This window comes from Dermacentor albipictus, chromosome 3 (assembly GCF_038994185.2).
Source record: "Dermacentor albipictus isolate Rhodes 1998 colony chromosome 3, USDA_Dalb.pri_finalv2, whole genome shotgun sequence".
NCBI lineage: Eukaryota > Metazoa > Arthropoda > Arachnida > Ixodida > Ixodidae > Dermacentor > Dermacentor albipictus.
The window spans coordinates 43,162,949-43,178,914 of record NC_091823.1 but is presented as its reverse complement, the minus strand read 5'-3'; the positions used below and the strand labels follow the sequence as shown (position 1 = coordinate 43,178,914).

General features: G+C 43.1%; 1 protein-coding gene and 1 long non-coding RNA gene across 7 annotated transcripts in view; one reads left to right on the top strand and one right to left on the bottom strand.

Annotated features, from left to right (window-relative positions):
* Positions 1–15,966, bottom strand: part of LOC135902534 (uncharacterized) — a 42,045-nt gene that overhangs the window by 5,995 nt on the left and 20,084 nt on the right. The window contains exons 1-5 of one of the 3 annotated variants that reach the window (XR_011512716.1): positions 13,010–15,722; positions 11,510–11,597; positions 10,609–10,708; positions 9,393–9,502; positions 7,705–7,894 (exon numbers count right to left, since the gene is read on the bottom strand). This is a non-coding gene — a long non-coding RNA (uncharacterized lncRNA). Of the gene's footprint in view, positions 1–7,332; positions 7,895–9,392; positions 9,503–10,608; positions 10,709–11,509; positions 11,598–13,009; positions 15,723–15,966 lie in introns of those variants that run through there. The other 2 variants (XR_010564532.2, XR_011512715.1) reach the window with 2 other exon arrangements.
* The window catches only part of LOC135902528 (cholinephosphotransferase 1-like), a 28,919-nt gene continuing 16,871 nt past the window's right edge, over positions 3,919–15,966 (top strand). Inside the window, exons 1-4 of one of the 4 annotated variants that reach the window (XM_065432651.2) lie at positions 3,919–4,129; positions 5,714–5,864; positions 7,190–7,319; positions 11,740–11,884. In XM_065432651.2, coding sequence (XP_065288723.1) covers positions 5,722–5,864; positions 7,190–7,319; positions 11,740–11,884 — 418 coding nt within the window. In that variant the 5' untranslated portion in view covers positions 3,919–4,129; positions 5,714–5,721. Of the gene's footprint in view, positions 4,130–5,034; positions 5,286–5,313; positions 5,453–5,713; positions 5,865–7,189; positions 7,320–11,739; positions 11,885–15,966 lie in introns of those variants that run through there. The other 3 variants (XM_065432649.2, XM_065432650.2, XM_065432652.2) reach the window with 3 other exon arrangements.

The window sequence follows — 15,966 nt, the reverse complement described above, 5'->3', positions numbered from 1 at the left end:
AAATAGGATGAAAATGTGCGAAACTCGCAAAATTGTAAACTTTTCCATGACCTCGCAAGCACCAGCTTTGGCGCGAAATTAAAGAAATTAAGCTTATTTTCTCGACCAATAGTACACTCAACACTCTTAAAAAAGTTTACACTCATTGGGGCTTGTGCAAAAACGATAATTATCATCTACCTTGCATGCGTTTCCTATCTTGAAAACTCTGTGCTCGCTGCTTTCCTGTCGAGAATGCTGTGTCACGCTGATAACGTGCAAGCCGTTCTCGACTTGGAAGTACCAGGGTCGAAGCGCTAAAGAAAGGAAAAGTGGGCAAGACAGATGAAAATTATCGTTGTGGGACAAGATACACTCTTAGAAAAATTTACACCCTTCGGGACTTATCTTGTCCCACAACAATAATCGTCATCCGTCTTGCCCGCGTTTCCGTTCTTTAACGCGGCGAGCCCGGTACTTCCCAGTCACGAACGGCGTGCGCGTTATCAGTGTGACGCAGCATTCTCGACAGGAAAGTAGCGAGCGCCGAGTTTTCAGGAAAGGAAACGCAAGCAAGGCAGATGACGATTATTGTTGTGGGACAAATTTACACCCCAAAGGGTGCAACCGTTTTGAGAGAGTATGACCCAAGGGTGTAAACGTTTTTAAGTGTGTAAGAAAAGTTAGCGCCCTCTGGGGTTTATCTTGTCCCCAAACAATTGCCTTGTAACTTGTGTGCCTTTCAATTATTTAACGCTGTGCACCCAGTACTTTCAGGTCACCAACAGCTTGCGCATACACTCTTCAAACAGTTGCACTTTTTGGGCTGTATATTTGTCCCACAACAATAACAATCTGCCCTACTTGCGTTTCCTTTTGTGAAAACGCTGCGCTCGCTAACGCTACGTCACGCTGATAAAGCACATGCTGTGTTCGTGACTTGGAGGTACCGAGCTCGCAGTGGTAAAGGAAATGCGGGTATACCACTCTTAAAACGGTTGCACCCTTTGGGGTGTATATTTGTCCCACAACGATAATTGTCATCCGCCTTGCTTGCGTTTCCTTTCTTGAAAACTCGGCTCTCGCTACTTTCCTGTCGAGAAGCTGCGTCACGCTGATAACGCGCATGCCGTTCTTGACTGGGAAGTACCGGGCTCGCAGCGTTAAAGAAAGGAAACGCGGGCAAGACCGATGACGATTATTGTTGTGGGACAAGATAAGCCCCAAAGGGTGTAAATTTTTTTAAGAGTGTAAGACATACTCTTAAAATGGTTGCACCCTTTGGGGTGTATATTTGTCCCGCATCAATAATCGTCATCTCCCTTGCTTGCGTTTCCTTGAAAACTCGGAGCTCGCTACTTTCCTGTCGAGAACGCTTTGTCACTCTGATTACGTGCAAGCCGTTCGTGACTTAACCGTGACATAGAAGTACATTTGCTTAAGAGTGTAGACAAAGGTACACCCTTTGGGGTGTATAACTGCCACGCAACAATAATCGTAATCTGCCTTGCTTGCTTTTCCTTTCTTGAAAACGCCGCGCCCGCTACTTTCCTGTCGAGAATGCTGTGTCACGCTGATAATGTGCAAGCCGTTCATGACTTGGAAGTACCAGGCTCGCGGCGCTAAAGAAAGGAAAAGCGTGCAAGACAGATGAAAAATATCGTTGTTGGACAAGATACGACCCAAAGGGTGTAATTTTCTTTAGGGTGTAGTTTTTAAGAGAGGAAACGCAAACAAGGCAGGTGGCGATTATTATTAGGAGACAAGATAGGCCCCAAAGAGCGTAAACTTTTTTTAGAGTGCACTTTAAAGAAATCCAGTGCGATTCCACTCTGTGAAGAAGGATGACCAGCGAAGCTGTGTATGTGGGCCCCTGAATGACGAACTGCACCTCCGCCGCAGGTCAGCCCGGCATTGCACTATCTTCGGTATCGGCCCACGTATGGGGGCCGATACCGAAGTATCGATACCGATACGTTACCGATATCGATACCGATACGATACCGATACGATAATTAAGTATCGATACCGATACTTAACACCTACTTCCAGTGGCGTAGCTAGGTCGTCTGGCACCCGGGGCTATTCTGTCGCCTACACGCCCCCCCCCCCCCCCTGGGTGTATTCGAGGATATCGACAATTTTCGAGTGTTTTCAGACGTATACGACCCCCCCCCCCCCCTACTGGCCCCGTGCACCCGGGGCCCACGGCCCCCCCGTTGCTACGCCACTGCCTACTTCACCTCCGCCGTGAATCGGCGCGGCATGGCACTATCTTTTGGATCGGCCTACATATGGGGACTGCTTAACACCTGCTTCCCCTCCGCCGCGGGTCGGCCCGGCATTTAACTATATTCGGGATCGGCCCGCGTATTGGGAGTCCTTAACGCCTGCATCACCTCCGCGGCAGGTCGGCCCGGCATTGCACTATCTTCGGGATCGGCACACGTATGGGGAGCTCCCCATACGTGAATACACTCTAAAAGAAGGTTACACCCTGTGGGTTGTATTTTGTCCCCAAACAAGAATAGTCATATCTGTCTTGCCCGCATTTCCGTTCTTTAATGCTGCGAGCCGGCACTTCTTAGTCACGAGCGGCTTGCGCGTTATCAGCTTGACAAAGCATTCTCGACAGGAAAGTAGCGAGCGCCGAATTTTCAAGAGAGGAAACGCAAGCAAGGCAGATGACGATTATCGTTTGGGGGCAAGATAAGCCCCAAAGGGTGTAAACTTTTTTTACACTCTTAGAAAAATTTACACCCTTTGGGGTGTATCTTGTCCCACAACAATAATCGTCATCTGTCTGGCCCGCGTTTCCTTTCTTTAACGCTGCGAGCACGGTACTTTCCAGTCACGAACGACATGCGCCTTATCAGTGTGACGCAGCATTCTCGACAGGAAAGTAGTGAGCGCCGAGTTTTCAGGAAAGGAAACGCAAGCAAGGCAGATGACGATTATTGTTGTGGGACAAATATACACCCCAAAGGGTGCAACCGTTTTAAGAGTACACTCTTAAAACGGTTGCACCCTTTGGGGTGTACACTCTTAAAACGGTTGCACCCTTTGGGGTGTATATTTGTCCCACAACAATAATCGTCATCTGCCTTGCTTGCGTTTCCTTTCCTGAAAACTCGGCGCTCACTACTTTCCTGTCGAGAATGCTGCGTCACACTGATAAGGCGCATGTCGTTCGTGACTGGAAAGTACCGTGCTCGCAGCGTTAAAGAAAGGAAACGCGGGCAGTACGGATGACCATTATTGTTGTGGGACAAGATACGCCCCAAAGGGTGTAAATTTTTCTAAGAGTGTACACTCAAAAAAGTTTCCAACCTTTGGGGTGTATATCTGCCACACAACGATAATCGTCATCTGCCTTGATGCGTTTCCTTTCTTGAGAACGCCGCGCCCGCTACTTTCCAGTCGGGAATGCTGTGTCATGCTGATAACGCGCATGCCGTTCGCGACCTGGAAGTACCGGCCGCACAGAGTTAAACAAAGGAAATGTGGGCAAGCTAGTTGAAGATTATCGTTGTGTTACAAGATAAGCCTCAAAAGGCGCAAACTTTTTTAAGAGTGGAGGACATGTTGACACATTCAAATTTGTTCATCGCGCGCTTTCACAAAAGCTGCTGTTGCAATATCCACACCCAGGCCTCGCAGGCGCGCGGATGAAGTGGAGGAACAAGAGTAAAACGAATTTATCACATTCTAATTTAGTCAGCGTACCTCCCACAGAGCAGTTTGAGTCACTACAGAGTCATAATACAGTTTGAGTCACTGTATTTGCCATATCCATGGCTATTTTTTGAACTTAATGACAAGGGAATATTTTATTAGAGCGTTTTTCCGTAAGGTGCGCTGGCTGCGCTTCGCCTGTGCGACTTCTCTCTCGTTGCCCTTCCCCTTCTCCATCTCTCCCCTCTACCTTGATCCGCTTGCTCCTGCGTGAATCGGCCAGTCGATTATAGGCGGCTAGGTCAGCTAGGCCGTCGCAGTAAGATGTGTTCGTGCTGCTGAAAGTGGTCTGTTGTGTGGTACTCTTACGCAGATTGTGGTTAATTGTGCGCGTGCACTGTCTTGTCTGAAGGACACTGTGATCTTAAACTACGTGCCAAGGATTCTTGTTCACGTGCGTTGTGCTACTACGTAAGTACGTGCTAATCTCCACTCGGTTTCCTTGCCAGGCGCGAGCTTTCTCTAGCAGCCTTTCGATTTACGCGCACTTTCTGTGTTTGTGAAAACTGGATTAAATTTTCCCTGATGAGTCGTATACTCTGTGCAGCTGTTCGAGTATGCCATCCTCGGAGCTTGTTGACGTTTGACAACAACAGATTATGTTAGAAGCGCGCCGAGGAGTTCGTACGGCGAGTCGTGACCATCATATGTTATTAAAGGCTTCCGATCACCGTGCGGCGTTTTGTAGCTTACAAGATTATGTCGCCCCTTGGTCCGTCATGCCGTTTTTGTTAGTTGACAGCGTTGTGAGTTGCTTGGAATACATTTCGTACATGTTTATAACGTTTTTTTTTTTTCCTTTGCATCGCGGGAAGAATCGGTCCATGCTCTTGTTTTCGAGCTACCGTGCGCGAAGTCGCTCACGTGCGAGATACATGGAAGCCTTGGCCCGGCGCTTCCTTGCACCAGAAGTTGGCGGAATATGCGGGAAAACATTGTTCTAGATGTTAGCTACCCGATAGGCCATAATGAGTGCGTGCCGAGGATCAGGGAAAACCGAACAAGTTATTAAAAACACACATGCTTTTTTTGCAAAGCATCAAAAGAAAACGGGTTAAGAGAAGCGAACGTAACACCTTTAAATGCTAATGTGGCAAGCGTGTTTGCCAAACTCGCTTGCGTGTTTCGATCATCAAGGCCGATGTTTTGCAGAACGGAACACTGAACGAGTGGCCTTGAAGGTGTGCTTGTTTTTCCTATCGCGGCAGCCAGGCGTTGCGTAGTGTTTTCAAAAATCTTCCGCGCGCGTCATAGATTGGCCAACAGCTTGTCTGTCGCTGCGATTCCTCTCTCCACCGGACGCGAGTCACATGCGCGTGCACGTGAGCTGACGAAATGCAGAACGCGGTGCCTTTCCTTGATAAATACGATCATAACTCGCGTTGTGTCAGGACTTGGACATGGGCAACGTGACCGTGAGCTGACAGATAGTTACGACTTCCCCTCCTTCCTGGCACCCACTTTGTGGACTCGGAGCATTAACGGGCGGATGTGGAGCTCCTAATCTCTCGAGTGCGCGCTCGATAAGCCAAAGGACCTGCCGCGTGCGTTGCCTTGCAGCGGCACAACCGGTACTGATACCATACACACGTCTATTCCCAGGAAGTTGTGGCCAGCACGTTTGTTAATTGCTGTTTGTAGCGCGCCTTCGCAGGGGCTATATACCACGAGCTTCATATGCATTAGGCTGCATTGCTTCATTGTTCTCATTCAGTAAGCATTGCAGTATCCAGGCTAGGTAAATGAAAATTGCTCACGTTTATTTGCCCGGACTATTGTCACTAGCATAGCCTAATGGAGCTGATAATGGTATCGAATGCCTGCAGGAGCAGTATTTGGATATCGTCTCGGTATTGCAAATACACTATTTGTGAATCTGTGAAACTATGACCGATAAAAATAATTTTATGTTATGTTTCTTAGCAGTGCCGTGTCCTTTTTCAGTTCATTTGTACGCAAGTTAACACTTGCCATTGACCTGAGCTGTTTTGCATTTCAGGACTCATCATGCATCTGGGTAAAACAACGAAGACGCGAGAGAACTTTGGTGGTTGGGTGCTGCCCGTCGAGCAGATGGACAATCTTAAAAAGAAGCCATATGTATACAATGCAAGTGCAGGCTCGGTTTTGGAGCTTCTATTTCTCCAGAGGTTAGTGTCACTGAGTGACCTTTAAATAAAAGAGAAGACATTTGTGTATAAATGCTGTAAACCTTCATGATATGGTACCTGAAGAGTAGAAAGGTAGTGTACCCCTTCTGGTGGAAGGTGCTAGCCTGCTCCTTGCCTTTTTTTTTTTTACTTAAAGCATATATGTTTTCAAAAAATAATAATGAAGCAGCAACAACTAAAATGCTGTTATAACCAGTATTGATAAATGCACAGGAATCTCAAGGCAGTTTTATAGTAACCTGGAATATTCACGGTAACATTGATTGTAGATTTACCAAAAACAATTTTCCTTGGTCAGTCACCTTTGGTATGCTTTCTGTTTTGTATGATGTAATGTTTGACACAATGCGTCAAATTGGAGCAAGGGGTATGCTGTCTGCTGGGTTTTCCAGCGAATGTACAATTAAAATGGCATTACTGAAACACGATCAACCGAGAATATAGTCCCTCGTGGTGCGACATTTCTAAGTGTAGGAAAAGTGTAACTGCAGTAGGGTAACAGCTAGTGCCAGTACTAGGGATTCCTTTTTTATAATATCATGGCATTTATCATAGGTTCGCATTTACAGCCACTAATCTCACCTTAATGTGGATGTTAAATCATCAGGTATCTGATATCTATAGTTTAGCCTAGCTACCTTACATTTCTAGCATAAGCTTCTGCAGTGGCATCAAACATTCTCACTTGAGCATTGACCGTACTGCACTCGGTCCACACATTGTTAGTTCACTAAAACTAGAGAAGCGAGACAAGTTTTGGTGTGACTGTGTGAATTTAATTTTATTATTGTCATTATTTCTTGCAGTGTTTTTCCGTGTTTAAGGTATCACTGTCATCACATTCTTGTTGAACATGTTTCTCTTTTCACATGTGCACGAGTGCAGGTGTACAACTTCTAGAAATAACATATTGACTTTTCTATTCCTACTCTCACATTGTATTAAAGTTTCTTGCCCCTCAACTTCGTGTATCTGGTATAAAAAAAAGAAACTATCACTTAAGAATGAAACCATAAACTACTGTGAATAAAGTGGTAACCTAACTAATATGACGTTATTAATATGATGGGGTATTGGGGCACATTCTTTACTTGGCAGAGTGTTTCACCTAAAAGTTAAAGCTAGCTACTACTGTTGTTATTGTCATACAGTGAAAAATGCTTCCATATTAACACGTTCCATATTTATTTCCTGTAGTGATGGTCGTGAACTTGCAAATCTTGGTTTTGTCCTAAAAAGCTTGGTTTCACAATGTATTCGATGGCAGTATTTCACTAAACAACATATTCACTTTATCCACCTAGGTTTTGGGTGTGGTGTGTCCAGTTTGTGCCTGCAAGGATAGCACCGTGTGTTCTCACGTGTTCAGGACTTCTAATAAATGTGTGTTGCTGCTTGCTTCTGCTAAGCTACAGCACTGATCTGCGCTCAGAGGTAAGCCTTCTTTTTTTTTTTTCTTTATGCACGTGACCGTGCCTCTGACTTTGTCTGTGTACTCGCCAGCAAGCTGAATTAAAAAAAAAAAAGCTGCTGTGTGGAGTAACCAATTCTGAAGAAATAATTACCCCTTAAACATTTTTGAAATAAAAGAAAATGTTAGTAAAAATTAAAAAGAAATACAACTGTAAGTGAGTAGCTTAATACCTCCTTATTATCTCCAGCATACTTCAAAGAATCGAAATGTAGCTTTTCTTGCCTTAGTGATTTTTGATAGTGTTAATTTTTTTGTAATGCAGAAACAGCCAATCTTTGCCTAGATCATTTTTGTTCTATTCTCACGCATTCTGTTCCAATGGTTTTGCATGGTGGGAGGGCTCACCGCTTGCTTGTTATTCCTGTGCGGTGTATAAATAACTCGGTGGGCCTTCCTGTGCCTCGGTTGCCTTGCAGCATGTGTGTGATGTTTATGGAAACATGTGGTTGGGGCATACCATTTCTTTTGCTAAAGTTGGCTTAATGCCATGTACTTATTGTCCAGATGGCAGTTCTGGAAAAGGATGAACTGGAACCTGCAATAAACAATGCATAAAGATGTCACTGGAAGGGACACCTTGTGCTCATTTAGTTATGTCTCTAAGCGTGTCATTGCACACATGCAGCTGCTTCATTGCATTCTTCATAGTTGTGCGTGAGTTGTTGCAGCCTATGAGTTCTAAAGGCGATGTGTGTTGTCGCATAAATGAGCTTTTCACTCCTTTCAAATAGTGATTGGTTTTATTTGTGGCCAAAGACCGGCGACAGCAATTGCTAACGTGACACTAATCTTAGAAGATGGGATACAAGGGAGAGGATTGCGATTTTTAATGTTTTCTTTCTGTGTTTCCCAAAATTTTAGTATATTTAAAAAAGAAAACCTGATGTAAAAAAAAATCTATTGTTTATGTTTTTTGTTTTCCTAAAATGACCTTCGCCTAACAAACTGTAGTGCTATCTAGTGTACAGAACTAGCACTGTCGCATTTAAAGAAAAAAGAAGTTGGAGTGAGGACGTTGTGAAAGATGGTAAATACAAACCTAGGCTGGTAAACTTTATATATGGCGTACCAAATGGGCAATATACACCAGCAGTGAAGGATAGGCACGACAGAAAACTACATAATGATATGGTGCAGGGCAATACCGCATCAAAAATTCTGCACTGTAATATCATGTCATAGGTGTTTCACATCATGCCATAGGTCAGGACAAGAACTAACTTTTTAATTAACAGAGACAGCATTTGTATGCAAAAAGTACTGTGAAATGTGTCATGTGCATTTAATTGTTTATTTGCAGAAAATAATAATGATAATACAAGTAATGAATAGATGGAGAAAGAGTAATGAGGTGTCATTGTTCTGGCCTGCGGTTCAAAGGTGGAAATCCTCGCAGTTCAATTTCTTCAATAATATAATTATTCAATGCTCGAAAATGGCAGAAGAGAGTTGTATAAAAGTAATCCACCAGTCTGGGCATAAGAAATAGCTCACTTTGCAACCCATTTAAGTGTGTTAGATATATGGTGAGCTCCTGAAGTACATTTTTTTGCATGTGCCACAACATTAATTTGCTGATTGCTCTGATTGAACATGGGAAGTTGCAAGCACTGAGCTTCTGTGGGCACCATGCACAACCTTGAGTGATATGTAAAGGAACATTAACTTATTTTTCAAGCAGCCATCACTTTTGTGAATGGATTATAACTTGATATGCGGACCTGTACAGAGGAGATAAAGTATAGTGCACTGTTAAAGGGAACACCCATTTTGTATTGGCTACCAAGTGTAGCTGAAATATGGCACGAAGGCAGCAGACATTATTGTAATGCTGTTGGCCTAATAAATGCTCTTGGCTATTGTTTTTCTCAATAATGTAGGAGTGTTTGTTGTATTGGCTTTTTTACCAGCCAGGTGTTCCCTTTAAGATGAGACCGTGCTGTACACTGCGGGCTCTAAATGTGAATCTGTTCTGTCATGTTGTATTCCACTGCACATCAAGCCTTTATAATAGAAAGCGTATTATCACGTACACTTTGACTTTGAAGAGGTGGAGTTTGTTCTGCCATGGGGGCCATGTCTGTTAAGCTGGTACTTCCATAGTACTTTGTCCTATGACACATATCCAAAGAATGCATACCATCTGGGAAAAGAACAGATTTATCCACTGAAGGCGTTACAACATATACCAATAAAGACTGTCTCAGTGGTTGCAATAAACTATATTCGGGTACAGCTTTAGAAGGCAGTGGTATTTGCCATTCAAAGGCAGATGTACACAATCCTCCACCAATAGGCGCGCACTCTAGACTGGCGTCATAAGCCTGATGGCCAGTGACCCTGCTGATGGAAATTGTGGCAATCCGTGCTTTGAACTGGGCGGAGTTGCATCAGCAGGACTATTTCTTTAGTTGCGGAGTCATTCGGCTACCGTGCTTCAGTTATCTGGACGGAGGCCTCTTCTGCCTTTATAAGTTGTACCCGACTATAGGAATATATTGGTTTCTGTATTGGTTTTGTTGTGCCCTATGCTAGGCATATTCTGTTGATTTTGTGCATGACTGCTACTGACATATTTCAATCAAGGCTGTAAGGAAACTGTGCAATGAAGTGGGCTGGAACTGTAATCTGTATTTACTAAATAAAATGCCTTGTGCTTTTGTTGCAGTATTTGTGTTTGTGCATGTTCAAGGCTTATTGTTCTGCAACATGTGCAAATAAACCTTTGCAGTTTGGATCTTTTTAATCCAAAATAAGTCTTTGTAAATATGAAAATTGTGTGACTCAGAAATGAAATACTAACTCCAATGAGCTAGAACTTTAATTTTGATCATGTTGAAATTCATGTTAACTGTAGTTCTTTCATTGGTCTAATGAAATGGTAGGCTGTACAAGTGGATGCTTGGGCAAAATAATATTAAATAAGGAGGGAGGGAGGGGGGGTACACGGTGAGCAAGGCAACAAGAAATAGCAAATGTGGCTGTGTCTCAAAAATGCTTATTGGTAAGGTACACGTAACCTATATACAGGGGCATAAAAGGAAAAGGAAACAGCTAATGCCTTTTTACTGAGAGCCTTATTGCTGTTCAGAGCTGTCCATAACTTTCTCTTTTTTTTCCTTTGTTTAAATGGACTTGCCGTGGACGTTCAGGGACTACAACATTGCGCCGCTGAGGCTCGAGGTTAAATCTTGGCTGTGGAGGCTATATTCCAATGAGGGGAGAACTAAAAAACGGTTGTGTACTCACATTTAAATGCACATTGAAGAACCCTTGGTGGTCAAAATTAATCCGGAGTCCTGCATTAATAAACATGTGCCTCATAATCCATGGTTTTGGCATGTAAAACCTGAAAGGATAATTAATTCTTTTTATTCGTGTAAACAAGTCTTCAATATTATGAGCCATTCTTAACTCCCTTATATGGCACAGTTATATATTTTAAGCCCATAATTAAAATTAGCCTAATCATGGACAGGCAAGTAACGAGAAAAATAAAAGATAGACAATTGGCTATGCTCACAGTTGACTGGAGTGTTGGTAAAGTACAGAAAAATTGTCTTTAATTATTTTCCTTTGCCACTAGCTGTGCTGGTTAGGAGATGCTAACGCTGGTGATCTGGGTTTAGCTTGGCCTGGAAAATAGTTTTGTTATTGTGCTTGTAGAGCTCCATGTTCTAAGAATGCCATTATGGAGATTTGTGCACGTTAGGTTCCCTTAGGATTTAGTAGCCTGCCAGATTAAAATTTTCTCTGTAAAAGAAAAAAGCCAATTTCTTTTGTTCAGTTTACTGTCAGAGTAGACGTCGTAATTTTAGGAAAAGCGATGGTTCCTAAGATGGGGGCATCTGGCTATGCATGCGAGCTCAGTGTGAACATTGCAAAAGACACACACACACGTGCCACTGTTAAATGTGTTCAGATCAGCTGTATTTCACACTTTCCAAAGCTTTCATAGTCTCGTGTGTCTCAGTTTCTAAAGAATTCTGTTTCGTCATTTATGAAAATGAATAAATAAATGGTTAGGTTTGTTTGCCAACCAACTATCTTGTCCTGTCGAAAACAGTGCTTATAATGTCAAGTATATTTAAAAGACTAATTTAAATTCTGTGTATGCGCTTCAAGAAGGAAAATGTGGTCATTCACTTACTTGCTGCTATCCGCACTGGTTGTGGTGTGAGTAAAAAGCCTGTTGCACTTGCGCATGCACTGTGGAAAAATCCTACTGCTTCTAACCTCTGAAAAAAAAAAAAAAACGGAAAACGGGTCGCAACATGTGGTTTATGGATAAAGTGCGCAAGTTTGACTAACAGGCAGAGGGCTGCTGTGTCTTCTCTCTCTCTCTCTTTCTCTACCCCTCACCGTTACTCTGGTAACTAGGCGCCATGGTGGACCTTTGTGCTGTGTGCATTGTCTTTGTTCCTGTACCAACTGCTGGACGCTTTAGATGGCAAACAGGCCATCAAGGTGCAGAATACCGCCCTGGAGGAAGTTTATGACCATGGTTGTGATGCCCTGTCTACTTGTGAGTTTGCCCTCATTTTTTACTTAATGCCTGTTCTGCTTCACTGCCGTACTGGTTGAAAGAAATTACTTATTTGTACAGATGTAGTCCTCTCTTCTGTCACTGAGTATTTTACTGGCAGACGTACCTGCGATTGATTACTTTTGGCGACAACTGCATTGCTGTGCTACAATGATGAGGTGTGGCAAATTTAGCATCCAGCATTAATTCATAGCACTTCTGCTACCCACGTGGTCAGTGCACTTTTTATCTGTGCATAGGAAAGATAATGGTAATGAGGAGTGTGTCTTCTCATAATATTGTGTGATCATATCTGATCTTACTAATTTGGCCAACTAACGCATGCTGAAAGTGATCAGTCGAGAATGTGGCCCTCCGCTTGTGTCGGAACTTACACGTTTGACATGACGCCCCTGAGAAGTTACTTTAGTTGCACCTCTGGCAGGATCGGTTCCTAACCTTGCATATTGATAGGATGTGAGCGTCTCCTTCATTTAATAATGCTTTTTGCATTGCCTGTGCTACTGTAAAATGAGACAGTGTCCTGCCTTGGGTTGCACTCCATAGTCTGTGCACGTTTGTTCTGGTAGCAAACCCAGCATTGAATTTTAGGCTGAAACCATGATTTCAAAAATGTATCTACTTAGAATGTCCTGTACATCTGTATGCTTCAGTGCTGGATATGAAATAAACAGAAAACTGGTGCCCGATTTAAATTTGACCAGTGAACCTAGCCAACTGATCTTGCTTGCATTGCCATTTACCACAACAGAACAAAACCTGCCACACATAGACCGGGGGTGGAATCAATCCTTGATAATTGTTATTGTTCATTAGATGATGACACAAGTGGAGCTAGTAGTGCGACCTTCCCCTTTTGTTCCGGTTTAGCTTGATTTGTAGAAAATAAGTGCATTATTATATACATAGTCTTGTTACTAACTTAATATTGCTGTGCAAGGTACAAATGGAATGTGCAACTGGAATTTAGTCGCTATCTTATGGATTGCTTTAGTAACTATTGTATTTGCACATAATAAATTGTCACGGGGATGTTGGGAGTAAAGAAAGACTGTATTTACAATATATACATAAGCAGAGTCAGTGTAGGTAAAAATGGCTTACCAGCAACAACACGCAGCAGTCAGCATCTCGCGATCTTCTTCTTCCTTGCTCTTCTTTTCCTTCCGTAACAATATATATAATATATATTGTGATTATACATTTCACGAACCTGAATACAATGTAAGTTGTGTTCTGAGGTTGGAAATTTCTAAAAAAAAGCTCACGGTATAATCATGAAAATACGATACTTGTGCAAGTTTTCTGATTTCTTTATATGCAGACATTTCCTTGAACTTGTATTGCTTTAAATGATAAAATAATCATGGCCATGGAAAGGAACTTTTGGAAAAAATCCTCACTTTTGTGCTGTTGCATTGTGAATCCTTAATTTGAACTGCCATAGCATGATATTTGTGCCTTTGCTACCTGTAATTGATAATCTACTTGTAGGACAGACAGGCTTGATCTTTTATCTTGTTGGGATGCTGTAAAACAGAAGGCCGTCTGCCTGTAAGCCTGCATAAGCTGTCATAGCACAGGATTTAATAGAAATTTTTATAAGTTACTTACATCGCTATGTTTAATTAATCAGCAGTGCCACTTAATGCAGTCTTTTAATGCTGTTGTACTTTGACTATTGTTTTTGACCTAACATAAGAACTGCTGATTATTCTATGCGTGTTACCTGTTTGCCAGATAAAGTAATACAGGCACCAGCAGCCTCGGCAGTTTTACAGCGTAAGCTGTTATGGGCTCGCTCCAATAGCTGTTTCAGCTGGCGATGGTGTCAGCTATCGATGGTAGCAGCTATCGCTGGGAATGAGAAAAAAATCCCCAATTCCTGCCGGGATTGAACCCGGGCCTGCTGCGCGGGAGTCAGCTACACTACCACTGACCCACGCCAGCGCTTGCTAGCGTGCAGTGGAAAAATGCCCTATAGACGTGTCCTAGCACGCGAGGAGACATGCAATGTGACATGTGCACTGTGTAGTGTCCGTAGTGCACATTTTGCATTGCAGTTGCATATTATTACACCACGTAGAGCACCATGTAGCAGATCCACAGGTTAAAGGCAGTTAAGGAAAACTTGAGGAAGAAAAAGAAGCTTAAAGAGATCTATACAAGAATGCTAGAAAAAATATATATATTGTGTACCTGATTAAATCACGCTGGTTAGGTGACTGTCACCGCCGTGTTTCAGAGGGGATACAAATAAATCATTATCATCACCGTCATTAGCATCGTATCGTGCCACTTGTCAAACCAAGCTGGCTAGGTGACTATGTCACTGCCACGTTTCAAAGCGTATGCCAACAAACAGTCATCATCAGCAGCAGTACTGTGCCTTGCAATGCGAGATGCGTGCCGCACAGCATCTATATGTGCGCCCTTTGCATTGCAGTTGCATAATATTACGTCAGGTGGCACGCCATGTAGCAACTGCATAGGTAATGGTACAGGGTACATAGAGAAGTCTTGAGGAAGAAAAAGCAGATCTTGGAGACGTATAAATATTGGTGTAATTAATAAAGGGAAAAATCAGACATCCACCCGTTCGTAGTAGTTGTTACAAAGTAAGGGTTCCTCGAATGTAAAACATGTATGGCATACCTGATTAATTCAAGCAGGCCAGGAGACACTTTCTCACCATTTTGTAGCAAAGGAAATGACATTAAATAAACATCATCGTTATTAGCATAGTGATATGCACGCTGCATAGCATTGATATGTATAAACTTAGCATTGCAGTTCCATTATATTCCACCAGGTGTCCCGACCTGTAGCCGTCGCATATAGCACTTGCATGCTGCATTTAGCAGGGCCTGGTTAACTCAAGTAGGCTAGGTGACTAGGCCGAAAAGGATGCCAATAAACCATCATCATCATCATCAAAAGCAAATGTGCTGCTGCACGGGTCAAGGGATGTGACATGTAAGCCGCGCAGTCTGGATACATGTGTTTACTCTTCGGTACACGTTATGGTGCCTCCTTGCAAGGCACAAACTGCTGCTGAAGAAGCGAATCGTAGAGCTACGCGCGCTGCTGCAACCAGGCAACATAGGGCTGAGCAGACTGCTGTGCAGAGAGCAGGATAGGCCGTACCACAATCTGCAGCTTGCCGCCGTCGACACCGGGCAGACAGTTAAGATTATTCTCGTGGAAACGACGGAATGACCCTGTAGTGCGTGGGGCCGAAAAAAGAGCTACCATGGAACGGCTCCTCCAGCTTACGCTGTGACTGTGCTGCATGTGTCGTGCAGGCCTGTGACATTTTTTATTGAAGCGGCCACTAAGGTTCTCTAAAGAGCACAATGTTGATTAGCAGGTAGTAAAGTTGTGCAGCCATCTTCATGTAATGTTTTGCATATATTGAAGTTTATTGTAGACTTTCATGTACAGGTACAGTGCACTTTAGACACTCTGGGGCCCAACAAAACTGTCAGGGATTCTTGATTGTTATAGTTCAGTTGTGAAAGGTCCTGATCATGGGATTGTATTAGGTCGTGCTTCTTTTTGCCATGTAGTTTAGCAGTTTTTTAAAGGAAGGGATAAGGTGACTATAAATCGATTAACAGCAATGCTTGCTTGCTGCCTTGCATTAACTGCAATTAGGTAGCATGATCATACTGTGTCCCATTTTGGCAGCTCTGGGATGTAGGGTAGACCATTTTGTGGGGTATGTGTGACATGATGTGGCTATTCAGTAGAATTTCTTCATCCATTGTTATCATTGTTGCCTTGCATGTGCCTCTCTGGCTCCATGGCATTTTCACTTTCACAGAAAATGGTTTTCTGAGCTCACTGCTCCACAAGGATGAGGTGAATAATTCATTTTTCAGACTGTTGATGTACAATTTTTAACATGTGAGTTTGCACCTGGAAAGCCACTGCACCTCAATAAGAGGAGCTTTTTGAAGACTGTTCGGGATCTGTTAAGCAAGGTGTCTAGCGACCTAGAAAACTAAAGATATGTAACCATCAGGGAATTCAGAAAAGTTGTGGGATTGTCGGGAAAA